At 44.4% G+C, this 27,954-nt stretch overlaps 2 protein-coding genes across 2 annotated transcripts in view; one reads left to right on the forward strand and one right to left on the reverse strand.

The window, feature by feature from the left end:
• The window catches only part of MRPL46 (mitochondrial ribosomal protein L46), a 59,525-nt gene extending 42,162 nt beyond the window's left edge, over positions 1-17,363 (reverse strand). Inside the window, exon 1 of the mRNA XM_086951612.1 lies at positions 17,121-17,363. Coding sequence (XP_086807738.1) covers positions 17,121-17,363 — 243 coding nt within the window. The remainder of the gene's footprint in view (positions 1-17,120) is intronic.
• A 799-nt stretch (positions 17,364-18,162) lies between these two features.
• Positions 18,163-27,954, forward strand: part of MRPS11 (mitochondrial ribosomal protein S11) — a 226,598-nt gene continuing 216,806 nt past the window's right edge. The window contains exon 1 of the mRNA XM_086951611.1: positions 18,163-18,335. Coding sequence (XP_086807737.1) covers positions 18,268-18,335 — 68 coding nt within the window. The 5' untranslated portion in view covers positions 18,163-18,267. The remainder of the gene's footprint in view (positions 18,336-27,954) is intronic.

The raw sequence follows: 27,954 nt of genomic DNA on the forward strand, positions 1-27,954 counted from the left end.
CAGATGTTCTAAAGAAGTTGATTTTATAGAGAATATTGCTGGGTCTAGCAATAATTAGATGTGAAGAAGGAAGAGGAGTAGGAGATTTGGAAGGTTCTGTCGTTTTTTTCTCTCTCTTCTCATATGTAATATTATGTTTACTTGGTCTGATACAAAGGCTTTCTAATATTATTTTTTCTTTTGTATATAATGGCACATTAGGGGACTCACTCCTAAAGGGAGTAGGCCATGAGAAAGTCAGGGGAGGCTCTGCTGGGGTGGGAGGTAGGATGGGGGAATAGGAGTAGGGGTAGGGCACTGGGTGTGGAGCATTAGGGAAAAAAGAAAAAATAGCCTCAGACGCTCCATGGTCCTTAAAAACCTTTTAACTATTGTGCATCTGCTAATATGGTTATTCGCCTTGTAATCAAAAAGAGACAGTAAGGGATATGGTAGCTCAAATTAAGATTTTATCATGGAATATAAATGTGTTATGGGTGAAAGGGAAAAGAGAGAGCTTACTGCAATATTTAAAAGACTGCTCAGGTTAATATTCTGCAAGAGACGTACTTGACTGAAAGAGTGTACAGATTTGTTTAAACCTAGAAGATGGGTTCAACAAATGGTTTGCACAAAGCATTACAAAAATACAAAGGGGGTGGCCCGAATGTAGATGGAACAGGACCTTTTTAGAGATATGTCAATGGAGCTGCTAAATTTTCTGGATCTAATTATTCTGGTGGTAGACTTCAATGCCGTTATACGTGGTACAAAAGGGGGTGGTGATGGACGGAGCATCTGAATCAATCAAACACTCACACCCAGTCAAAAGATTTGGGTTTAATCCATCACCGTTATTTAGCCCACTCTGCCACCCTAGTTCAGACATGGCTAGATGCAAATCAGTCTGACCCTGTGCCTCATGGGAACAGTCCAGCCCGAACCGCCAAGCCATGTCTTCTGTGGACCGGAAACAAGCTTCCGAGGACAGGTTTCTGGCATTCCAGCCATCTTCAGCCCGGCTTGCTTGAATCCCGTGGCAAAGTGAGCAAGGGACTCACGTCTGAGCATACCCTGCCACACTTATGGCGGCCAAATGCAGTACAAAAGGGGGTGGTGATGGACGGAGCATCTGAATCAATCAAACACTCACACCCAGTCAAAAGATCTGGGTTTAATCCATCACCGTTCTTTAGCCCACTCTGCCACCCCAGTTCAGACATGGCTATATGCAAATCAGTCTGACCCTGTGCCTCATGGGAACAGTCCAGCCCGAACTGCCAAGCCATGTCTTCTCTGTCCCGGAAACAATCTTCCGAGGACCGGTTTCTGGCATTCCAGCCGTCTTCAGCCCGGCTTGCTTGAGCAGTTAGGCCAATGTGATATCTGGAGAGAGAGAAAAGGATCCAGAAGAGGTTTTACATAGAGCAACAAAACAATTTCACGATCAGTCCAGGATGACTATTTTCTAAAAGACCGTAGTATAAAAAATGCAGTTACAAGATGTTAAACATAAAGGGGACAGTGTGTTGGGACCATTCTACAGTATTATTAGACATGGCCCCAAACAAAGTAGGTCAGGTTAGATGGACGTACCTTGCTGCGTGATCAAGAAGTCTTAAAATCACTTAGTAGGTAAACAGAGGAATTCTTTCAAATCAATCTAGGATCTGCTGCTTTGGCAGTAGTATTGGCTACCTATAAAGCCTTCTAAAAGCGGCAGATCCTAGATTGATTTGAAATAATTCCTCTGTTTACCTACTAAGTGATTTTAAGACTTCTTGAGTACGGTTCATTGTGGTATATGAAGCCTTATCTGGATCTTCGTTGCCAATCCTGTTGAAGTAATTCAGTGAAATAGCCGAAAAAAGGTTAACTATACCTATAACTTGGAATGAAGCTATATTCACATTAATCTTGAAACCGGGGAAATGTGCAAGGAATTGCTAATCATTTAGACCCATATCCCTTTTAAACTGTGATTGCAATATATTTGCTACGGTCTTAGCTGAGAGACTCAATGGAACTTCAGGGGAACTTATTCAAGAGGACCAGAAAGGTGTTTTAAGAGAAAGAACATTGCATGAACTGACGTATGGACTAGGTGGCTCTATAGATCTTCCCACCACATACAAGACCCCTCTGGCAGTATTAACCATAGACGCTATGAAAGCGTTTGATCGAGTAAACTGGGTATTTCTACAAGCCACGATGAAATCTTACAATTTAAGAGGTTTATTTTGTAGGTCACAAGCATTAATGTATCACTACCCATGTACCAAAGTCCTAGTAAATGGAAGTGTGACCCCCTCTCCTTCAGAATAACCAGAGGGACAAGACAAAGCTGCTCCTGTCTCTGCTATTATTTAACTTATACATCGAACCATTTGCAAAAATCAGAATGAAAATGGGCATACCCCCTTTTAGGCGTAATGACTGAGAAAAGAAAGTAGGCCGGTATGGAGATGATCTTATGATCTATACATCAGATTTACAGGCTACACTCCCGAAAATTGATAGGCTGACCTCACTTTGGCCAGGAAGCTGGATATGTGGTTAACAAGGACAAAACAGAAATATTGGCCTGGAAGATTAAGGGAGGAAATGAGCAGGTTAAGCAGGAGATTAGGTATTTAGGTTTCAAAATTTCACAAGACATCATGAGACTCCCAGAGGAGAATTTTATAAAAGCTAAGAAAGAGGTATGTAATTTGATATTGAGTTGGTCTTATTTACCCGTAACTCTGTTAGGAAGGGTACATTTGGTTAAAATTGTTATTTTGAAGGAGTTTACATATTTTATTTAATACAATACCACTACCGTTTAAGAACGAGTGGTTAAATAAACTACAAGAGAAGAGTAACAGCTTCATTTGGGCCTCAAAGGGGTTACGTATAGAATGGAAGAAACTAAGGAGAAAAAACTAAAGAGAAAGGCGGCCTAGCTCTCCCTGACTTGCAATACTATGCTTGGGCATTCTTTGTGAAGAATGGGAACATGTTACTTGATAGCCCAGATAGTTCGGAAATAGGTAGGATGTTTAGAACCATGGTGAAAGACACCAGGAGGAGTTATTCCGGTTTTATGCACAAATTTAACGATCCAAAGTACTATAAGAAGGTGATACTGAAAGTACTGCAACGTATGGCAGAAATATGGTATCACATTGAGAAAATCACAAAACGTACCTACTTCAGTATTTTTGACCAAATTTTGGAATCTATAGGCTCTCACGAATGGTCTAACGATAAATTGGAGCTCCCGCTAAAAGAGGCTGGCTTTCGGAGATGGGTGTCATCTAGTCGAAAATGATAAGCTGATAACATGGGATGAGCTTTGTGAGTTCGCGGATAAAAGAGTCTCAAAATGTAAATATCTTCAAATACAAAGCTTGTTTCAGACTCTTAGTACAAGGACAGGGGGATCGAAAAAACTGGAAGTAAAATCGACTCTTGGTGTACCAAAGGTCAAGGAAATCTCAACATGGTACTGGCTGATGATCGACCTGGCTGATGGGGGTTTTTCGTTGCCGTAAGAGCGGTGGAAAAATCTCTTGCAGATCCGCAGCTGGATAGCTTTATGGCAAGTATCATTGAAACTGCTTTATAGTGTAGTTAAACTTGTCAGTTTAAGAAAGAATAATCTATTTTCACTCTGCGCATTGGACTCGACTGTGGAAGTTGGAAAAGGTGGATTGGTACCCTGCGCTAAATGTGGGTTAAGGAAAGTGGACAATGTTCATGTCTTTACGGAATGCCCAGGAGTGCAAATATTTTGCGAAGATGCGAGTAAGGCTTTCTCTGTCATTCTTGGCATACAAATCCAGATACGCCTATCTCTCGTCTTTTTTTAGAAATTGGAAACGCAAATAAAAGTTAGTAGAGAGCAGATGAAATTACTGTTTTATTTAATTTTGTTAGCGTGTAGGAAGAGTTGTAAAAAATGAGTAACCGATCACCTACCATTGTTCACCAATTGGCTACAGTCCATAAAGTTCACTGTAAGAATGGATGCAGCGGATCTGGGTAAAAAGAGATACAAATATTGGTTACCCTTGGTACGATGGCTGGAATTAGAGGGCTAGTCGTTTTTTCCCTCTTCCCTAGACGACATGTTCTAGGATTACGCCTATGCGCCTCATGATGCACTTCATTGTCTGGTCATTGATCACCATGGTACAAAAGAAGAATGCAGGAGCTAAACTGTGAGCTGGGGTCCCCCTTCATAGATAAAGGCAAGAACAGCACAAAATAATCTATTGAAGATCAACCTGAGGCGAATAAGGACAAAAGGAAATTATTACTGCAGGCCTAATAATTGTAGCCAGGCTGTGCAGTTTTAAAACTGCAAAAACAACATGTCAAATAACCCCTTTTGATAGATCAAAACTGTCCTTTCAAATATTAATAAGTCACCCGCTAAGTAGACCTTATTGCTCATAAGGCGGGTGCGTAGTATTTAAAAGTAATGCATGTAAAAGTTTAATGGTGAACATATCCCTACAGTAAAAATGCCCCAACAGCTATTTTCACCGTAACAAGGCTGGCTGTTCTATAGGGAAGCACAGATTAAATTTTAAATGTAATAGTGTTATCTCCAGTTAAGAAACATATGAAAAAGGTCACTAAGACTTTTTAGAATATGTATTTTAAAATAAATCTTTTTGAAAAATGTATTTTGATAAAATCACTTTTCCCTGCTTATAGCCTCTAGAGGCCCATTTGCATGAGCTCCTACAGTCACCCGGCCCCTTAATAGCACCATTCATAAGAAGTTAAGTTGCTCCTAGAGCAGGGAGCAGAGGACTTGGGTCAGAGGGGAGTATTATTGTTCCCTTGACAGGATGGCCAGTGGTCTGAGAGTTATTAATTTCAATGAGGCCTAGCTTGTCACAGGCAGATGTAGGCAAACACCTGAGTCAGACAGGCAGTAATCCTAGTGGGAGGGGAGCTTCCCCCAGAACTGGTTTAGACGGACCATATAGGACAGACTGCTCATTTCCATGGAGTGGGTACAGGAGATCTTCACAGGGGAATAAAGGTTCCGCCATCTTGGTTTTAGGTAGAGAGGAGCACAGTGGGATTTTTTTAAGTATGGCACAGAGGAAATGCTGCCAAAGTGGGTATGGGTACCCTGTGAGTTTACCCCATTGGCTAGGGAGTGGCCACAAGTCTGCCCCCACCCACAGGCAGGGGCCAGTGCTGTCTTCAATGTTTTGGACCCTTGGATTGTATTAAGGTGCATTCCTTCTATCATCTCCAAAAACCGTATACTTAGAAGATTGATTGATTGATTTTTGACCGAAGAAGCTCGAGAGGACCGGAAATACCTGCCAAGTCAGTCCAACAAAGGGGTGTTGCTGCTTGATGAAAAATTCAAGTTGCTCCCATTCTGAACTTTTCCACAATAACAATTTCAATCCAGCAGGATCTTGTGGAGAAGGTATCCAGCCTTGTGGAGGACTCTTCGGGTACAGCTTGCAGCCTTGCCCCGCTGGAAGAATCCAAGCTATAAAAAAGTGACTAAGTCTGAAGGTAGAAATCTTCACTGGGAGAAGGTGCCAAAAGTTTACAGCCGGTGAGGAACCTTCCTTGGGGCCAATTCAATTTCTTCCACTCTGAACTTTCCCACCATATCAATGGCTTCACCAGGACCTTGCCCAATGGCTATCTAACATTGTGCAGGCCTCTTCGGCCACAGCTGTTGCCTTGCACTGCTGAGGATTTCTGCCTTCCATTCCAGAAACTAAGTGCAAAGATAACACTTCTGACCAGGCCGAACCTGGCTTCTATATCCGAACCGCGCTCCATTGCATTCGGCTTTAACTTGCACCTATGTACCACTCAAGCACAATTAGGTGACCACATAGGTGCTTGACAGTTTTTGGCCCTTTTCTTACCCTTAAACTTTGAAAAATCATACCACTGGTTTCCCTTATTGGATTTTTGATGTTTTGGTGTCATTTTATTTATTAACATTTACAGTATTCATCTAAAATGGTTTTGGGTTTTCTTATGTTGTGTTTTGACTATTACTTTTTTGGTTCAGGCATAAATATTTTACATACCGCCTCTAAGTTAAGCCTGCATGCTTTGTTCCACAGATACCATGGGGTTTTCAGGTTCATTTGATGATTTTACCGGTTCGCCCCGACAAGGGTTAAGGTTATTACTTACGGTGGGTACTCACCCCGTCAACTAATACACCAGTTTCTTGCACGGACCAATGCGTTCCTATAATAATTTCAAAACAGAGCAATATTTTCAAGCCTGAAGATCCTATAAACATTGAAATTTGAGGGATGTATGGTTGATACTTTTCAATAACTCGTCACGGTTCCCAAGCCATACATGGCAACAGACCCAATTCAGATGTGCTGTGCTATGTTAGGAGGTTTTGTATAGCGCACATATACGCAAAGGTGTGTATGCGCTGTGGGGAGGTACAGGACAAGGCGAGCTAGGTACAAGTGTGGCCCTTGGTGTTAAAAGAGCCATGTTTTCAGTGCTTTCCTAAATTGTAAGAGGGATTGAGAGTTTATTTTTATTCCAATGGAAGAAAGTTCCATTATCTAGTAGTACAGGTGGTAAACTTTTGCCACCCCATTGGGATAGTTTGATCTTGGGTACTTCAGCATTCATTGCTCTCGAAGAGTGTAATAGTCCAACAAGTGTGTACCAGCAGAAATACTGTTTAAGAACTATATGTCTTGTATCGTGGAGTGCCTTAAAGGCAGTGCATAATGCTTGGAGTGTGATCCTTTATTTAACAGGCAGCCAATGTAACTTTATCAATACTGTGCATGTGGATTGGAATTTGCAGAGATTGAAAACGAGACAGGCTGCGGCGTTTTGGAGGCTCTGGAGTTTAAATAAAAATTTTTGTAGTAGGCCAATGTGCAGTCCATTAGAATAGTCTAGTTTGGTTAGAATTAGGGCAGACATGACTGATTGTTTTAAGTGAGGGGGAATATAAGGTAGGATTTTTCTCAGAATTTTTAAAAGAAAGAAAACCAAAGATGCAGGATGGGTGATCTGGATTTCAAAAGTCAATTTTGTTATCAAAGAGGACACCTAGATTTTTAACCTTTTCCACTGTAGATGGATAAGTGTCCATATCTGGTGGCCACCATGCTAGGGACCAGAAATCAGTTTTTTCTGGAGAGTAATATTTCAGTCTTACCCCAGTATAATCTCAGGCAGGTTTCTGCAATCCAAATTTTGTTTTTTTCCAGAGGTGGAATTGGGCGGCTGTGTGTGCCTGGTTTCCTGCTACTGACAACAATTTGCGTGTTGTCTGCGTAGTTGACAACAGAGTAGCCAAAGGTCCTAATATGTGTTACCAGAGGACCAATATATTAAATAGAGTAGGGCTCAGTGATGCTCTTTGAGGTACTCTAGAGGGAGAGACCCAAGGGGCGGATGAGAAATTTTCTAAGGTCATGTATTGTTCTCTGTCAGCTAGGAATAATGTTAGTAGGGATAGGGCTTTATCTCTAATGCCAATATCAACCAGGCACTTTAGCATAATGTCGCGGTTGAAGGTATCAAATTTCACCATGAGGTTCAATAGTATCAGTGCTGCGCTTTCTCCTTGGTCTACTATAGATCTGATGCTTTCTGCAGCAATTATAAGAGCAGATTCGGTGCTGCGTTGGCTCCTGTATCCAAATTGTGGGTTGTTTAGTAGGTCGTTTTCCTTTATGTAAGGGGCTAATTGCGGATTATGGAGTTGATCTAGCAATTTGGATGTATGTAGGTTTCCCCTTTTTAAATATAAGACCATTCCCATATAAGTTAAAAATTAATGAGATAGTTGCCTATATAGTGCAAGTTGGAGGTTCTAAAAACAGTGAGAGCAGCCCAAACGGCCACAAAGCCTACCTTTGAGACTACTGAAGTCAAAATGCCCTTTTTAGGTCGAGCCGCGACAGCGCGTTGTCTGCAAGAACTGGAGTCTGTCTTCTGTGGGCTTTTGGCAAACCCACCAATTGCCATTGCTTCTTTCTTGTGCCATTCCAAAATAATGGCTTTCTATTGGTACATTCCTTTCAATTGCCTCTTCTTTGGGTGCTTGTTTCAGCTAAGGCAACTTCACTAAGTGTTGTACTGTTATGCTGGTTATGTGACAATGTCATAGGCAGTATGTTTTCTATTTCTGTTATGCAGCGTCATACCGCATCACCGTAGAATGTTCGCAATGTATTTAGGTGACGTCACCGGTAGTTGGGTGACAGATGACAGCTGATGCCTTTTATGCTTGTTGTTCATCCCGCTACTGCGAGCCCTTGTTGTACTAATAAATCTATTACAATCAACACCACATATTATCTGTGTGTTGTATGCTACAATTGGCGACGAGGGTCTTTCCACAACAAGGGCCAGCGGAGGTAATTGAAGGATCGGCCGATGATTGATGATCGTGATCGATCCATGAAATAAAATTGCGGGGAGTAAACGGATGACAAAGCAGCACGGAGTGAGTACAATGCGTTGAAATATAAGCGCTGACTGAGGAAAACTTGAAGTGCATAAAGGAGCGGCAGCGCGTAAATTCAAGCTTGAGAGACTCTGATATACTGTATGACGTGCAAAGAAGGGAAGTGTAGCGTGTAATATATCAACAGGAATACTTGCCAGGCTGCCACGCTGTGTGAAACCTGACTCGAAAGAAGGGAAGTGTAGCGTTTATAATAGCAACAGGAATACTTGCCGAGCTGCGGCGCTGTGTGGAAGCTGACAAGAAAGGTATTTGGCGCGCTTCGGTGACAGCGCTCAGCTGAGGCGTCAGTCAGTTACCTCAGCTGAGTCGCGTGAAGCATGCCGGGAGCGCGCTGATTGGTGTATACAGAGCGCGTCATCGACGTAAACAGCGTGCGGCCATTTTTGATGTAGTTCTGAACATCGATCATACGAGAGCAAAGCTGTTAATGCACTTGAAGGAATACACGAGCACAGAAGTAAAAATAACGAGGAGAGGAAGTGTGAGAGAAATAAACAAGTAAGCCTCAAAAGATAAATCGGAAGTAAGGAATTGTAATTTAAAGTGAATACTCTGTGCAAGTAACCGGCAGCAAAAGGAAAATATAAGATTGAGCATGGCAGAATGCAATAATATATGTGCTCCTCCTCGTTTCTTGGATGAGCCCGGTAAACCCACCATGACATGAAAAAAGTGGGTAAGGGCTTTCGAAAATTACATCGTTTCCATAGATGGAAAGGCTTTCGATGCTGAAAGGAAATGTTCTCTGTTATTTGGATTGTTAGGTAAAGCAGGACAGGATATCTTTGACAGCCTGCCTGAATACGAAAGTCCACCCGGAACATTTATTCCTATGAATGAGTATCAAGAAGCATTGAAAAGATTGGAGAGGCAGTTTGATGAGGAGAACAATATCATGGTTGCCAGGCATAAGTTTGCACAAAGGAGACAGCAAGAAGGAGAGTCTGTAGAAGACTATGTTGCATGTCTAAGAGTTTTAGCTGTAGAGTGCGAGTATGAGGAAATGACAGATGTATACATAAGGGATCAGATTGTATTTTACTGTTATACTAAGAAGGTGCAGGAAAGACTGTTGGCATGCAAAAGACCAACCTTGCAGGAGGTTATAGATATTGCTAGAGGTATTGAGAGATCTCTAACTTCCACTAAAGAACTGTCTTCGACAGGAAATAATACTAATGTATTTTATTTACAGGAGAAGAAGAAGGGTGATGGTAAGACATATGAAAGAAATGTGAATGAAAGAAAGGTAGGAGGTAAGCAGTTATGCTGTTTTAGATGTGGATCAAATGAACACCTAGCAGATTTTAAAAATTGCCCTGCAGCAGGAAAGAAATGTATTAAATGCAAGAGGTATGGTCATTATTCAACCTTATGTAAAACCAAAAGATTTAGTAATAGCACGAGTATAAATACAGTAGGAAATTTCGATGAGGAAATGTGCGCGAATATTGTATTGTACATAGAAATGGAAGATGGAAAGATAAAAGGTCCTATTAGTGATGTCAAAATTGGTGAGGTTGAACTGAAATTTACTGCTGATTCAGGTGCCCCAATAACGACTATATCTGATACTCTTTTCGAGGAAAAATGGAAAGATGTGCAATTAACAGAATCTGATATGAACCCGAAGGCTTTTGGAGAGAAAGATATAAACATGTTGGGGTATTTTACTGACACTGTGACCTTTAAGGGGAAAGTGATCGAGACAAAGGTCTATGTAGCTGAGAAGGGAAGAATACTAGTAGGATGGAGAGATTTAGCCCAACTGGGGGTGGTATTAGTGCCAGGGGCAAAAGACCCAGTGATGTTAAGAGAAGAATGGATGAATAGCATTTGTGTGGAAAGAGAAGACAGTGATTTGAATACTGTTTTTGAAAAACATAAAGATGTGTTTAAAAATGTAATTGGATGCGTAAAGGGGTTCAGTCATGACATCAAACTAAAAGAGGGTGCAATTCCATGTAAGCACAAAGTAAGATCAGTGCCCTTATCTGTAAAAAATGAGTTAAGGGAAGTGCTTGAAAAATTAAAGGAGGAAGGTGTGATTGAAGAAGCAGAGGAATCTGAATGGGTTTCTGCTATAGTAGTATCAAAGAAGAAAAAGACAGGGGACATTAGGTTGTGTGTAGACCTGAGGTCACTCAATAAAAACATTATAGTAAACTGTCATCCTTTGCCAAAGATTCAAGATATCCTTCAGTCTACATCAGGGTCAAAATATTTTTCGCTCATAGACTTAAGGGCCGCTTATCATCAGGTGTGTTTGTCTGAAAGGTCTAAACCATTAACAACCTTCATCACGCCATTTGGAGCATTCAGGTATGTGAGACTTCCTTTTGGCCTAGCGTCGTCTTCAGGAGTTTTCCAGAAACTCATGGATGTCTTGTTTGGAAAAATGAAAGGGGTGGAAGCCTTTCAAGACGACATTCTGTTGCATTCAAAAACTGAAATTGAGCACGTACAATTGATTGGAACAGTCCTGGGGGTCTTGAAAAACAAAGGCATGACAGTTGCAAGGGACAAATGCAAATTCATGACGAAAGAGGTTGAGTATTTAGGGCACGTCCTAACTGCTGAAGGTATTTTACCCAAGGACGATTTGGTTTGTGCAATAAGGGAGGCCCCTGAACCTAGAAATAAGGAAACACTCAAGTCATTCCTTGGTCTCAGTGAATATTATGCGAAGTTTATCCAGAAATATGCGGAAATGGTGGGTCCGCTCAGGAGACTACTAAAGAAAAATGTAAAATATGAGTGGAATGGCGAACAAGTTGAGGCATTCAAATCAGTCAAGGAGGAAATAGCCAGAGCGCCAGCACTAAAACCCTACGATCCGCAACTTGACAACATAGTGACTGTAGATGCAAGCAACGAAGGGATAGGTGCTGTGTTCTGCCAAAGGAAAGGGAACAAAGAGAACACAATAGCATTTATTTCAAGAAAGCTAAATGACACAGAGATTCATTACAGCACAATTGAACGGGAGACTTTGGCATGTGTATGGGCGGTGCACAAGCTCAAAGACTATCTGTGGGGTAAGAGTTTCAAACTTGTAACCGACCATAAACCGCTAGTGTATATGATGGACGGCAGGGGTCGGGGCAATGGCAACGCAAGTTCTAGGCTGATCAGACTGATGTCAAAGCTTCAGGGATTTAACTTCAAGAATTTAACTTCAAAATTGAACACATAAAAGGAGGAAAAAACAGTAGGGCGGATTGCTTATCCAGATTGCCAGTGAAAGAGAAAAAGGATGAGGAACTGGACGACAACGAATGCGTAGTTGCGCACATTGACGCAACGGTAATGTGTGAAGGATCCATAAGTGAAGAGGAATGGGAGGAGAAAACAAAGAAAGATACTGTCTTGGCCAAGGTGAAGGAATATGTACAAACCAAATGGCCACATGTGAGGAATATAGCAAAAGAGCTAAAGAATTATCAACAAGTGAGCGAAGAATTAACTCTAGAAAATGGATTCTTAAAAAGAGGTGAGGTCTTTGTGCCGCCATTGGGACTCAGAGAGAAAATAATTCAGATGGCTCACAGAGGACATCCAGGCACCACGGCCACAAGGAACGTTCTAAGAATGCACTATTGGTGGCCGGGTGTGGACAGCGAAGTTAGAAATCTAGTTGACAAATGTGAGCAATGTTTAAGATCTGACAAACATTGAAGAATAGAGAAAAATGAGTTGCAGATGGTGCAAATCCCTGATGGACCCTGGGCTAAAGTAGCAATAGACTTTGCTGGTCCTTTCAGTATCTTGCCAGATGAATGCAAACATTTGATAGTTTTGACGGACTACTACACTAAATGGGTGTGTTACAAATTCGTGAAAATGGTTACAACGGAAGTGGTAATAAAATTTCTGGAAAAAACCTTTGAAAGAGAAGGGCAACCAAAGGTTATGGTGTCTGATAATGGGTCACAACTGGTATCACGAGCAATGGTTGAATTTTTAGGAAAACGTGGAATAAAACAGGAGAAAACTCCTCTTTACAGTCCCAAGAGCAATGGTCAAGTAGAGAGGATAAACAGATTCTTTAAAGAAGGAATCCAAATGGCTATTGCAAATGATATGGATGTTAAAGAGTTTATCAAGACAAAGATCAATGCGTACAACAATACGCCTAAAGAAGCCACGGGGTTTACTCCGTTTTTCTTGATGAGAGGAAGAGTATGCAACAGTGTCATAACACCGAAAATAGGTGAATGGGAAAAAACAGCTGTTGAAGCGAAACAAGTGTGTGAGAAGGAACTCAATGTGAGGGAGAACATAATGTGTAAACAAATGCAGAGCAAGACATACTCTGACAAGGTGAACAGAGCTAAGGATAAAATAATTGCACCTGGTGATTGGGTGCTAGTGAAAAAACCTGGTCTGGTGAGCAAGGGAGAGTCTAAGCTCAGCAAACCAATGAGAGTTGGTAGAGCGTCAGGTGGAGCTGTGTTTGTCGAAGGTGAAGGATGGCGTAATAAAGATGATATAGTAAAACTGAAACCTGGTCAAGAACAAATCATAATGAGAAATGCAGAAAAGGGAGAAGGAAGTCTATATAATAGTGTCCTAGAATGGGATGAGGTGCCCAGTGGCCCAGATATATTACATTCCAATGCCGGTCGTGGACCGTCTTTGGTTTCAGGTGAAGACTCTACCAGACATTCTTCTAGTTTCGAGGACACTGCTTTAATCCAGGAAGATTCTATGATAGACAATGAAGCAGAGTGTAATGAAAATACTATAAACGGCATGAGTGATGTTGATACCCATCTTACTGGGGGGCAGCCTTCAAGAACGGGCAGAGTTATCAAATTGCCTACCAGATTTAAAGACTATGTTATGGAATGAAATTCAGGTTAAGTTTTCATGGAGGAAGGGAGATGTTGTACTGTTATGCTGGTTATGTGACAATGTCATAGGCAGTATGTTTTCTATTTCTGTTATGCAGCGTCATACCGCATCACCGTAGAATGTTCGCAATGTATTTAGGTGACGTCACCGGTAGTTGGGTGACAGATGACAGCTGATGCCTTTCATGCTTGTTGTTCATCCCGCTACTGCGGGCCCTTGTTGTACTAATAAATCTATTACAATCAACACCACATATTATCTGTGTGTTGTATGCTACACTAAGTGATTTCTTTTGTTGGCCAACACAGCTTCCTCCTGCATTGCGCATAATGGCCCCTCCCCCCATCTGGGCATCGTGCCTGTTACAGCCTAAAACTGTCTGTGTGGGCAGAATTCTGGTTGGCACAGGGATCATTTTGTTTGGCCATCGCAACACACATATATGATTAACTTTAATAAACAATGCATTTTCCATGCAATTTAACATGGAAAAACCCTAGGGGCTCCCTTTTTTATGTTTTATATATTGCAAACTCGACCCAAAGGTATCAACGTTTTACGTGAGCATCAGTTGCATTACAGATGGACACATTCATTTGTAGGCACGGGGAGATTAAGTGATTTGCCCAGAATCCCTGGATGTTTGAGCCTCCTGCCAGACTTGAACCGGATTCCACAGCTTCAAAGTCGGCCGCTGTGGCCGTTCAGCTGTGTTGCTGAACAGCCAAGAACATCTATATTCCAGAACTCTTTTTCCTATGCCTGAATGAGATGTTGTTAAAGAAAAGTTGCACTGTCTGTCTCTAAATGACATCTCCCACAAGGTAAAGCTGGGAGGTTCACACTCCAGGCTGCATCAGGGTAGGAAGACTGCAGAATGAACGTGCTCCTCCTTATGGATTGAGGTATTGCACTTTCGTTTGTTTATCCCATTGGCAACTATTTGCTTGTTTAAAATGTGTAGAAACGTCAGGCAGGAAAGAAAATACCTACTGCAGAAATGTGAGTACCTTGTAAACCAGAAGTGCGTTGTGACTTGAAAATGCTGTACTAAATGGGTAGCTAGGATCTTAAAGCAGTCAATATATATTAAATGAAACCTCAAACTATACAGAGATGGCCGAAATGTTAATCATTTTTGTTTTGCATTCCCGCTAGAAATTATTTAATCGCTTCCATGCTTACAATTACGAAAATGTCATTCCAATTTGCAGCTGCTTCGTCCATTTTACATCAGTGTAGTACATAAACACGTTATGCTCACATCACACAACTATTTGTGATCTCTCTACCTACCACATTCCAGGCACTGTAAAACAGGCCGTGTCTGGAATTACACAGTGTGATTCAGAGGATAACAAAAACGGCATAACAAACTTGATTTACATGCAGCAACATTTTGCTTTTGCTGTCTGTTTGCTTTCTGTTCTCCACAGAACACTCTAGCACATGGCTACTCACAAACTTTCTCTCGGGGGCCAAATTTACAGTGTGGTTTGTGGCTGAGGTCGCGCCGGTGGGGGCGGGGTCAGAGGGGGAGGGGGCGGGGCTAAAACAAAAAAAATTGTGACCATGAGGTTGTACACAGGTCCCTGCAGCAGACGCTTTCGTCCACTGAGCCACCAGACCTGGCATACACACATCTCTCTTCTCCCTCTCTCCCCATCTCTCTCTGCCTCTGTCTCCCTCTCTCTACCTCGCTCTATCTCCCTCTGTCTGTCTCCCTCCGTCGCCCTCCTCCCTCTGTCTCCCTATGTCCCTCTCTCTCTCTCTCTCTGTCTGTCTCCTTCGGTCTCCCTCTCTCTGACTCCCTCTCTCTGACTCCCTCTCTCTGACTCCCTCTCTCTGACTCCCTCTCTCTGACTCCCTCTCTCTGTCTACGTCCCTCTCTGTCTCCCTCCCTCTATAAACCTCTGTCTCCCTCTCACTCTCTGTCTCCCTCTCTCTGTCTCCCTCTCTCTGTCTCCCTCTCTCTGTCTCCCTCTCTCTGACTCCCTCTCTCTGACTCCCTCTCTCTGACTCCCTCTCTCTGACTCCCTCTCTCTGACTCCCTCTCTCTGACTCCCTCTCTGTCTCCCTTCCTCTCTGTCTCCCTCCCTCTGTCTCCGTCCCTCTATAAACCTGTCTCCCTCTCCCTCCCTCTGTCTCCCTCCCTGTCTCCCTCCCTCTATAAACCTGTCTCCCTCTCCCTCCCTCCGTCTCCCTCCCTCTATAAACCTCTGTCTCCTTCGCTCCATCCCTCTCTGTCTCCCTCTACCTCCGTCTCCCTCCCTCTCGCTCACTCTCTCTCTCCCTCTGTCTCCCTCCCTGTCTCCCTGACTCCCCCGTCTCCCTCCCTGTCTCCCTCTGTCTCCCTCCCTTCCCTCTTTGCCTCCCTCTCTCTGTCTCCCTCCCTCCCTCTGTCTCCCCATGACGGCCTCTCTCTGTCTCCCTCCCTCTGTCAACCTGTCTCCCTTCCTCGGTCTCCCTCTCCCTCCCTCTGTTACACTTATATTTATTTGCAATGCATAGTTACCAAAAAAAGAGTCCTGATGCCGAGACCAAGCTAGAAGGAAGCATCTTTACTGAGTAGATGGGTTTTTAAGAGTTTCCTAAATTGTAACAAACAGTTTGCAGTCCAAAGGGGAAACAATTCCAGTCCTTAACTGTAGTGACAGAAAATGTATATCTACGCATTTGTGAAACCGGGGTTCTAAAAGAAGATTGGCCAGGCTTGAGCAGAGAGTTCGTGGATGAGTATAGCAAAAAAATGGAGTACACATCTAGCTATGTACTTTGCTAAATAAGGATTTATGGCAAATACTAAGACACTTAAACACACCTCTCTTTCAATTCGGTAGCCAATGAAGATCGAGAAAGTCACTGAAGATCTCACTCTGTCATCTTGCCCTGTGTGTGTGTGTCAGCCCTCAGCCCGGGCTGAGACAGCTTCCTCAGCGCGCACACACAGCTGCACCCAAGTACTTCACAGGTCTTTAAATGACCATTTACATGTTAATGAGGCTTTGATGTATTTTACCTCTTAGCGCCCCTGCAGCTCCACGCTGACAATCACTGGAATCCCCCAGCCTCCACAGAGCGGAGTCTCTGAGAGTCCAGGCTGCTGCAAAAGGCATTGTTTGCGGACACAATTTTTTTTTTTTTTTTTTTAACACAGGTACGATGTCTGCACGGTCCGTGCTCTAGCAGGTAGCTGCTTCTCCGCTCTCACCAGTAATTCCTCATTCTAAATCCTCTAGGCAGTGATGCTATATGCTTCTCTGGTCCCGTTGGTAATTCCTGATTCTAATTTCTCTACATAGTGCTCCTACATGCTTCGCTGGCCCTTATCAGTAATTCCTCATTCTAAGTCCAATAGACAGTGTTGCTAGCAACCTCTCTGGTCTGAGTGGTAATTCTGCTTTGTAAGTCCCCTAGACAGTGCTGCTATCTGTCCCAGCGGAAATTCCCTATTCTAAGTCCTCTAGGCAGAGCTACAGTTGTGTCTCAGTTCATACATCCACTACAAACCACAACACATGGTAAAAGACATTAGCTCTAACTCAAAACAAAAAATGCGAGACCTATTGCATTGCAAATACTTGTTTTAGCTCGCCTTTGCTTGAATGCACGTGAAACCGGAAAAGGAAGTCCTCAGATGTTTAGCTCAAAAGCTCCTCTTTCTTGTTTCAAAATGTGGCCCTGCATGCATCCGCTTCTTTTACCCTGTCTACTGTCAGCTGTACTGTACTACCAATACACGTTTGCCCTGGTTACCTTGGCCCCAAAAAAACTCTTCTACCTGCTGCATCAAATGTGCTACATCTTGCTGCATAGGCGTCCTTTCCTGCGAGACCACTGCCGATCTGTGAAGACATACAGCTCCAAGCAGCCTCCAGGGGTTTTGATGGCATCCTGCCGATAAAGTTAGCCATCTGAAAAACGAAGTATGCATAACGGGTAAAGCCCGACGGAAAAGCATATCTGTAAGCAATGGTCGAATGGGCGCAGCCATTTTAGTGAAGATACAGGCGGAGTAGAACATAGAAGAAGGACTATCATTAGGAAAGCGCTGCTTGTGAAACAACGATTTGTCGTTTTGTAGAGGTCCTAGATTCTTAAACAAGAATAGGTGCCCACCACAAGGGCATTTTTTTTGTATAAATCTGTTATTCCGTTATATATCAATGTCCAGTTCATTGAGACTTTCAAAGTACTATGTAATATTTAAATACAATATTTTAACTTATTTAGTAATAATGTGTTGTTTTAGAATCACTATATTTAATTGCTAAAATAATACGTGGACTAACATGGAACAAATATAATGACACGCTACCCAGCTCCGTTGCAATTCACTTGGAAAAGCAGGGTTTCAAAATGGTAGATTCTTTGACTCCCGGCTTTAGGCTACCTTAAAATGCGCAGGCTCTGTATACCCTTGCTTATTGTTTTGTAAGATGGAATTGTACAGGGACACGAAGAAGGTCGAACACATTTTGGGCCTTGCCCTCATATGTACATGAAAGTATCGGCCATGCTGAAGTGTTAATATTTGGTGTATCAACGGACAACCGAAGAAATACTTTCAACGAAATACATAATATTCTAATATTTTAGTTGTATTTCTTTGACCAGTGTTGTTACTTTTATATGTGACATATAATAATATGATTATAAACACAATAAGAACCACTTATTTTATTTTAAAAAGCAATGCTTTAATATATTCACAGGAGCTGAACATTTTAGACGTGCGTTAGGCGTGATTTTGGCTCTTGGAAACCAAAGTTTGGTAGAACACGCAGCGTATTTTTCTTTGCTTTTTTGTTGAGTCCCTTTTCTATTACTAAAGCAACCTGGCTCGTGCACACAAGTCTGCGTCTTGGAGGCTGCCTAGCGAAGAAAAAAAGAAGCATCTCATAAATGCTACACCGGCTTAGTAGGTCATGAAGTCCCTCATTTATGCCACGTGCAGACAGCTTCTTTACAATGCAAGGTCCACCGACACCATATGGTATGTTTAACCTATTATATTCACTTTCACATATTAATGGCCAAAAACATACTTTTATCATTAGCATTCTGTCACACAACGTCCTTCTGACTCACACAAGAGAGTAAGTCTCACAAACATCACCTTCATCCTCACACTGCAGGCTCTCTCAACACCCCCTTCCATACAAAACACACAGCCAGGGCTTTAAGTAGGATGAAAAATTGTAGGGTAGGGGGGTCTCTAAAGGGGCATGGCCTATTCAACTAAGGGTATGATTGAGTTCGTAAGTTTCTGTTTTTCCGTGGTTTACCTTCTGACAGGTGTTTAGTTTCTCCACCGAGGCACAGATCTTTCTGGTACTGCATCCATATATATAATACAACAACTGATCAGCCTGAAAACAGCCAGGATTATTGCCTTTATCAGTGGTTGTTAGCTGTTTACGATAAATGAGTAATAACAATGATTTTGTTGTAAATAATTAATATTACAAATGTTTCAATTCTGAAGCCTTGGGACTGTGCATTAAACATTATGGAAGGGTTAGTGTCTTCCGAGTGTCTCAGTCACTCTGTTATATTAACTTTGTTAGACATTTACACCCTTTTCTATCCACATCTTAGCCATCTGCGTAGCTTACATCTCCTCTTTCCTCTTCAACACCTTCTTCACTCCCCTGCATTCTCTTTCAGGGCAGGGAAGTCAGGTTATGTCATGGGTACTCACAAACTTTCTCTGGGGGCCAAATTTACAGTGTGGTTTGTGTCCGAGGGCCGCACTGGTGGGGGCGGGTTCAGTGGGGGAGGGGGCGTGGCTAGAGGGGAAAAAAAACTGACCATGAGGTTGATCACAGGTCCCTGCAGCAGACGCCTTCGTCCACTGAGCCACCAGACCCGGCATACACACATTTCTCTCTCTCCCTCTCTGTCTCTCTGTGTCCCTCTGTCTCACTCACTCTGACTGTCTCACTCTCTCTCTGTCTCCCTATCTCCTTCTGTTTCCCTCTCCCTCTCTTGGTTTCCCTCTACCTTCCTCTATTTCTCTCTCCCTCTCTATCCTTCCCTCTTCCTCCTTCCCTCTCTTTCCCTCACCCTCCCTCTCCTTCCCTCTCTGTCTCCCTCTCTCTCCTCCCCCCTCCCTCACTTTGATGTCTCCCTCACTTTGATGTCTCCCTCACTCACTGAGGTCTCCCTCACTCGCTCTGTCTCCCTCCCTCGCTCTTTCTTTCCCTCACTCTCCCTCTGTCTGCCTGTCTCCCTCCCTCGCTCTCCCTCCGTCTGCCTCTGTCTCTCTCCGTCTCTCTCTGTCTGCCTGACTCCCTTCCTCGCTCTCCCTATGTCTCCCTTGCTCTCCCTCGCTATGCCTCCCTCGCTCTCCCTCTGTCTCCCTCGCTCTCCCTCACTCTGCCTCCCTCGCTCTCCCTCCGTCTGCCTCTGTCTCCCTCCCTCGCTCTCCCTCTGTCTGCCTGTCTCCCTCCCTCGCTCTCCCTCTGTCTGCCTGTCTCCCTCCCTCGCTCTCCCTCTAGCTGCCTCTGTCTCCCTCGCTCTCCCTATGTCTTCCTCGCTATGCCTCCCTCGCTCTCCCTCTCTCTCCCTCACTCTCTCTCACTCTGCCTCCCTCGCTCTCCCTCTGTCTCCCTCGCTCTCCATCTGTCTCCCTCACTCTCCCTCACTCTGCCTCCCTCGCTCTCTCTCTGTCTGTCTCCCTCCCTCGCTCTCCCTCTGTCTGCCTGTCTCCCTCCCTCGCTCTCCCTCTGTCTGCCTGTCTCCCTCCCTCACTCTCCCTCGCTCTCCCTGTCTGCCTCAGTTTCACTCGCTCTCCCTCGCTCTCCCTCAGTCAGCCTCTGTCTCCCTCCCTCGCTCCCCCTCTGTCTGCCTGTCTCCCTCCCTCGCTCTCCCTCTGTCTGTCTCTGTCTCCTTCCTCCCTTCCTCTCCCTCTTCATCTCACCATGCCTGTGTGCGCCGGGCTGAAACAGCTTCTGGGCACACACACACACACACACACACACTCAGCCAGCCAGCCGCACCCGAGCACTTCACACCTCTTTAAGAGACCATTCGCATGCTAATGAGCTTTGTTCAGCTCTTAGGCCCCTGCAGCCCCACTGTGATGGAAATCGCCCGCCCTCACAGAGAGTCTCTGCATCGCGCTGCCGCAGAGGTGTTTGCTGAGATTCTTTAAAAAAACAAACAAACATGGGTACGATGTCTGCACGGTCCGCGGGCCGCCAGGGAAGGCTTGCCGGGCCGCCCGCGGGCCGTACTATGAGTACCCGTGGGTTATGTGAAACCAATTTTCTTTTTCTTCTTGCACTAGAGTGCATCGGGAGGTCCTTGGCTCCTGCAATGTTCGGTTTTATCACCGCAATCTTGGAAGGGCGGTTTTTACTTATATACTGTACTGTTTCTCTGGTTTCATTTAGTTACATTTCCTTTACCAGTAGCTGGTCTCCACAGGGGAGCCTGTGAGACTCAGCAGGGCTTGCTGGACCACAGTTTCATTTTATTTTGCCCTCACTTTGGTAGTTTTTAACTCGTGCAGAGGAGCGCTCTAGACGTCGTCCCCTTTAAACACCTGATGCCGGCCTGTAAAGCTGGCCTGTCAGCGTGTCGGAGTAGCTGCTTGATGTGAAATGGACTTTATTTTCCTTGTAGCACTAGAGTGCATTGGGAGGTGCCTGGCTCCCGCAACCCTCAGTTTTATCACCACAATCTTGGAAGGTCAATTTTACTTATATGCTTCACTGTTTCTCCTGTTTCATTTAGATTTCCTTTACCAGTAGCTGGTCTCCACAGGAGAGCCTGTAAGACTCAGTGGGGGTTCTAAGACCTTAGTTTACTTTTATTTTGCCCTAAGTTTGATAGTTTTTAACTTGTACTGAGGAGCGCTCTTAACCACGCCCCCTTAGACACCTGATGCTATAAAGACACCTGATGCTATAAAGACGGCCTTCAGCCCGCTCAAAGGCAAGCCCGTCTACGCTTGGACCGCGCTGGGCGCCAGCCCCCCTGCCAGTTTGGCCTAAGAAAAATCAAGGGAATCATTAGTCATTCAAAGTACCCCTTGCTTTCAATCAATTCTTCAGGTCAGACCTGTGTGGGCCCTCGGTTGGACCCCCAGCGCTGCGATCAACATCTAAAATGTCTGGCTTGTAAATTTTCTATTACTAACCTTCACTGTGAGACACTCTGTGCCACCAGAATAATAGATCTGTCCCTCGATCTACTTGACACTAAGTGTTGCAGCACACTTATAAATGCCAGATCACTTGTTAAAAATGCAATGGAGTTTGTGGAATTTATGGAGATGCAGAATCTTGACCTGACTGTGAGAAGTTGGCCTAGTATATGATGTTCACTATTCTAGTGAGCACCTTGCACCAGTCCAAACAACCCTTATGGTGATGGTTGTAAAGTCAACCTTATATACCAGCTATCCTAGGGGTAGCATGGACGGGGCAGTCTTAGGCTAAACTCAAGAGGGCATGTGAACCCAGCTGTTTTGCCATATGCAATCCCTTTATTACCAAATGAAAGGACACCACACAGGATATATAATCAAAGTATATATGTATTTATTTCTAAAGAAATCCCCTGAACTCTTTATGAGCACAGAAGCACAAGCGCAAAACAAGTAACTTAATATAACATACAAAAGTTGCACAATATGGATAGTGGAGGCTCGCTAAACCATATACTAAAAAAGTGGTATAAGTACCACGTCACGAACAATGGTAAGGCCTAGGGCCTTGGGAATGGCTGGGGCTACACTGGTCTAACAATGGTTAGGGAGCAGGAGGCCCACGGGATGCGTGTGCAGTGTCTAAAGGCACACACGTTCACACATAGAAGTCAATGGGTGCATAAAAAATGGAAAGTTAAAGGTTTGGGAGTATTCTGACTGGACTAGAACTTAACCACTTGAAACTAGGAGTGTAAACCTTTACAGGAGCACCGTATTACTCGCGTTACCTAACCCACAGGAAGCGGGTGCATAGGTACCAAAGTGTGTCGTGTTTCGTCGTGGAGATCTATGGAGCCTTTGAGAAAAGATGCTGCAGGCGGCCAGGAGAGAAGAGTCCGGGTGGATACAAGGGTGGATCGAAGATGAAGAGGACCTGAAAGCAGAGGGGACAGAGTCTGGGTCACTAGCCAGTGACCAGGATGGAACCAGGAAGGAACCAGGTGATGTTGCGTTGCAATCAGGTGCTGATGGGAAGCTTGTCTCTGCAGCCACGTGGACCAGGAGTTATCGACGACGACCAGGAGTCAGGCACGGACTGTCCCACGAAGGCTCTCACTGTCGGCGGTGTCGGCTTCAGGACTGGAGTCAATAAGCATTAGCAAAGGCAACCCACGCACGATGCGATGTAGGCTTCTTACTCAGACCAGCAAGGTCTGAGGGGCTGATTCTTTGAGGGAAGCAAGGGCCAGTCTGAAGCAACCAGACCAGCTGTGTAGTTTCAAAGGATCTTCGCCAAGATGGCCACCTGCCAACGGGCAAGTGACCAGGCAGACGCGTCGAGCATGAAAATGCTAAAGGGCCCCACGCAGAACTCGTGGAGGGTGCAGGGCTTATCTTTGGTGCAGATGCTGCTCGGGGCTGGAGCTTCTCAATCCCCAATGCACAGCTTGAGGAGGCCTCGGGGGCTGCACAGTTAGGTCGCAGACTTTTCAAGATGGCCGGTCCCACGTCTCTCGTCGCCTCCACGGGTCTCAGCTTTGCAGGGACTGTGGATCCGGCTGTTGGATGTCTGGGAATCCGGTTCTTGTCAGGCTCTGGGCTCGGGCTCCGGCAGGAGGTGGCGGCAAAGCAAGTCGTCGATCGCTGGATGGTGCCTGCTTATGCAGGGTGGTCACTCCTTGACCACAAGGAAGATTCTTCAGTCTGCTTCTTCCAAAGTAGAGTGATGAAGGTCCAGAGTTTCGTTTCAGTGTTTCAGTCAGGATAATCTAAAGTCTCTAGACTCAGCTCCTACCTATATACCAATCTTAGGGGCTGCATTACCTGCTAGGTCCCTCCTATGGGTGGGACCAGGGAAGGGGGTGGTTACACCACTTTACCTTTGTCCAGTTTCATGCCAGAGCTGGGGCTGGAGTGCCCCAGCACCGGTTTGAACTGGCCTATGCATGGGACACCTTGTGTGCCCCAGGCAGCGTCTCAATCCTTTCAGCCCTCCCTGTCTGAATACACAAAATCCTGTCTGGGGTGGTGCTAGCACCTCCCAAGGCAGGAAACCTATTGTCCAAGCCTCCCTCGCTGGAAGGACTCCCAGCAGCAGGAGGTCAGACTTGTGTCTGTGGCAGCAGTATCAATTTTGTGATGCTGAGGCTCTGGTTAACTTTAACCTGGAATAGTAGGAACAACATGTCTTCGCCCTCTAGAAGGGTGGAATGCTACCCCGTCACCAAGGCTGGCGAGGGGGTATTATTCCAAATCGTATGACACCTTACTCAACATGTTTTGATAAAACCAAACCATAGTTCGCATTTAACCGGGAGGTTCATAATGCACTTAAGAGTATATGGTATGGCAATATCCTAGAACAGCTATAAGGACATGGTTCCGAAAGCTGCAGACAGGCTCAGCTCATGCTTGAGCACCATCTCACATAAAACTAAGCACTCTGCCTCCAGGATTGTTAAGGCCTGCCATAGGAGTGACTTCTAGGTATATATGTGTCTAGATATAAGGTTAGATATAGGAATACTATATCGAAACAAGGGGCGATTACACCACCTTGCCCCAGCTGAGTGATCAGCCAGTTGTGTCAATTTGGATGGCCAGCCAGGGGTGGCAAAAGGTATGCTGCAGCCCCTGGTAGGCCTTGGATGCAGCTATGCCCTGGGTACCTATAGTACACTGTACAGGGGCTCACAAGGTGACCCAATATCCAATTGGAGATGTACCTAAGGTACATGGAGTCCATTTTACAGAGAGAGCAGATAGCCTGGGGTCCTGATTAGCAGGATCCCAGGCCAACTAAGTCGAAAAATAGCTAAACACTAGGCAAAAAATCTGGGGTAATCATAGTCCGGTATCCACCTTCCTACACTTACCTTTGTCACTGAGACCTGGGCAGATATAACATTAGACCCAGACTTGTTATTAGCATTACCAACAGGTTTTAGGATATATAGACATGATCGCCCATTAAAAAAGGGTGTAGGCCTTGCTATCATTTTTAGAGACCACTTTAAAACCGTTTTTATTACTCTCCCCAATGTACAATTTTATGAGTCCATAAATGTTAAAATCAAGCTTATTAGCCACTATTCCTTCGGCAGACTTCTACTCTACTGCGCTCCAAGGTCCATAGCAGAATTTATACAATCTATTGGTAGTCTCATAGAATTAAAAGTAAATTCAGTGGACTTCACAATTTTGGGTGATTTTAATTATCACATGGAAAATTCACTAGACGTAGACTCAAAAAATCTACTAGACCATATGGCAAGTGCAGGATTAATACAGATAGTTCAGGGCTCCACACATGAAGCAGGCCACCTATTCAACAGCATTTATACGGACAACTCACAGCTTATATGGACATCTTCTCTCTCTCTGGCTTGGTTTGACCACAAGGCGATCATGTTCGAGCTAAAAGAGGTGCCTGAGGAAGAACAATCCTGTCTACCTGTAGGAAGCACAGCCCTCCGTCTGTTAAGTACTATTGACACAGAACAGCTTAGTTCTTCCCTTATTCAATAAGCTCGGTCGATTTTTACAACGTTCGATTGCAATTATCATCAATGGCTAGACTCATCTCTAAACCAGATAGCTCCAGCAAAAAGCCATTTCAGTCACAATATCAACCCTTCTGAGCCCTGGTTTAATGGAAATCTTAGATGTAAAAAACAGGAATTTAGAAGATGTGAGCGTAAATAGAGGCTCAATTATAAAACACCAGATAAAGAGACATTTAAAGCCAATATACAGACCTATAAAAACTGATTCAAACTGAGAAAAAGAACTATTTTACTAAAAATAGAAGAAAGAAAGAATTCCTCAAAGGATTTATTAGCAACAGTTAAGAAATTATCAAAACTTCCTGAAACAAAAAAACCTAATATCACTCAACAATTTTGTAACAAGCTAGCACTCCATTTTCAAGATAAAGTTAAGTCACTGTATGACTCTTTTTTTTTTTTAGATGCTTATAAACTTGCAGTTTTAAACAATGTATTGTATCGCCTATTTATATAGCGCTAACTGTCACCCAGAGGGTATCCTCGCGCTTTGACTTTCCTGAGCATGCACGATGTTACAATATAACTATGTTACTCTGTCCTAGGAAAAAGGTAAGATTTTAGTCCCTTTTTAAAGGTGGTAAGTTCCTGTGCACTCCTTAGAGATAAAGGTAAGGAGTTCCAGAGCTTAGCTGCAGTAAATCTAAAGGAGCGGCCGCCCATCTGACTCCTATGAATTCTGGGAATTGCCACCAAGCATGCCGAAGAAGATCACAAAGATCTAACTGGCGTGTACCAGAGAAACATTTCCTGCAGCGGGACAGGAGGATGCTTTAAAATAATTACGCTGGTGGGTAGGCAGCAAGTGGAGGTCAGTGAGCACTAAAAAAGAGGAATCAGAGCGCAGCCAAGATAAAGCCAGCTTGGCTGCCATGTTCTGTATTCGCTGCAGCTTACCAATCAAGGTGCTGGGTGCGCCCAGAAGTAGTGCATTGCAGTAATCAAGCCTGTTTAAAATGATACTGCGCACTACCTCTGGTCTAGCTTGGACTGGAAGCATAGGAAGGATCTTACGCAACGTGCGAAGTAGCATCATGCATGTGGCGACTGTTTTATTCACGAACACATCCAGCTGTAAATTCAGTCCGAACATGACGCCCAGGTTACGGGCAGAATCTGCTGCTACAACTACACCCTGGGACGAAGTGGGCCAGAAGTCCACCGGCAGGGGGCGGGGGTACGGTCCATGGAACAGTGCAGTACCTCGGTCTTAGAGCTGTTAAACTGGAGAGAGTTACAGCGCAGCCATTCCGCAGTGGCTGTCATGCAACGATGAAAAGTCTCCTGAGACACAGCATCACTTCCTTCAAAGGAGAAAATGAGCTGCGTGTCATCAGCATAGTTGATGACCGAGATACCAAAAGACTTAATCAGCATAACCAGGGGACGCAGATAAAGATTAAATAAAATATGGCTGATTGCAGACCCCTGGGGCACACCTTGCCCTACTCTTTTGATCTCTGATCTATAAGTCGGCAAGGCTACTACCTGACGTCTATCATGGAGATAGGATAGTCAATGGATAGTCTAATTGTGTACACAGCGCCAGCTCTCTTACTGTACCTCACTTTGGGCCATTGGCAGTGGATCAGACAATAAAAATATTAACTCAAGTCAAGTCTGGCTCACCACTTGACCCCTGCCCAGCAAGAATAATTAATCCAGTTTCTTATATGATAGCCACGCATCTCACAACCATCTTTAATAACCTGTTTGTAGTAGGATATTTTCCAAAAGATTGAAAGATAGGGTCAATTTTTATGCTATCGAAAAAAAAAGAAACCTTGATTCAGGTGACCCTAATAATTAGCGGTCAACCACTCGATTACCATGTCCTGCTAAATTTGTCGAAAAAGTCGTCAATCAGGAATTGACAACTTTCATAGACATAAACAAGAGCCTTGATTCAACACAGTTCGGTTTCCGTAGTCACCACAGCACTGAGCTAGCACTGACCACAGCTATGGAGGAAATCAGACAGACGATAGATTGTGGGAGAAATGTGGCCTGATTGTATTTGATCTCTTTGCCGTGTTTGATACAGTCAATCATGCTCTCCCAATCGACGGTCTTGAATCGATTGATATCAAAGAAAATGCTATCAAGTTTATCACATCTTTTCTAGCTCTTGCTTGCTGAAAGTGGAGCAAGTGTGTGTTTCCCTGCCCACTGTCTAGTGAGCGAGCAGAGAAACTGACACATTGGTTTGGGATCCTGGGAGCTGCATATTCAGTAGCTCCCTCGGTCTCAAAGCAAGGTTGTCTAAAATCAGCCTCAGGAGGGTAGCCGCTTAGCCACTCGCCCCATTAAAAAAATATATGTAAAGGCCTGTCCCCGGGGTATGGGGACCGAGACTGAAAATGTCCCTGCAAGGGTGCTGCCCAGTACCCCTCCCATTTTTTAAAATATATTTTTTTAAAGGGTCAGGCCCCGGTGGATGGGGCCCCCAGGGCCCAAAATGGTCCAGAGAAGGGACCAAAATAAAATAAAAAAAATAAGCCCTCAACTCGCCAGAGGCGCTACCCCCTTTCTCCACCACTCTGCAAACGCGTCTCCTGGCACGATCCTGGTTGGGGGATGAAGTTCCCTTGGCTGCTGAGTGTCCTTAGGGGCCGACAAGACCTCCTCTTGCCACCAGTAAGCCTCACTCTGTGGAATTGCTGAGAGGTGGTCGGAGGCCGCACCCCCATTCTCCACCACTCTGCAAACGTTTCCCTCAGTGCACTGCTGGTGGGGGAAAGTGGGACTTCCTCCTGCCATTCCTTTTATTTACCTACAGGGAGGTACCTCAGAATGGGGTTGGCTTCAGTCCATTTCAATTTCTGTATAGTACCCTGTGAGAGGACCTCTCGGTCTGGTAAAGAAGGGCTGAGAGCCTGCTCCCAGGA

Source organism: Lissotriton vulgaris, unplaced genomic scaffold, assembly GCF_964263255.1.
Source record: "Lissotriton vulgaris unplaced genomic scaffold, aLisVul1.2 SCAFFOLD_2332, whole genome shotgun sequence".
Taxonomy (NCBI): Eukaryota; Metazoa; Chordata; class Amphibia; order Caudata; family Salamandridae; genus Lissotriton; species Lissotriton vulgaris.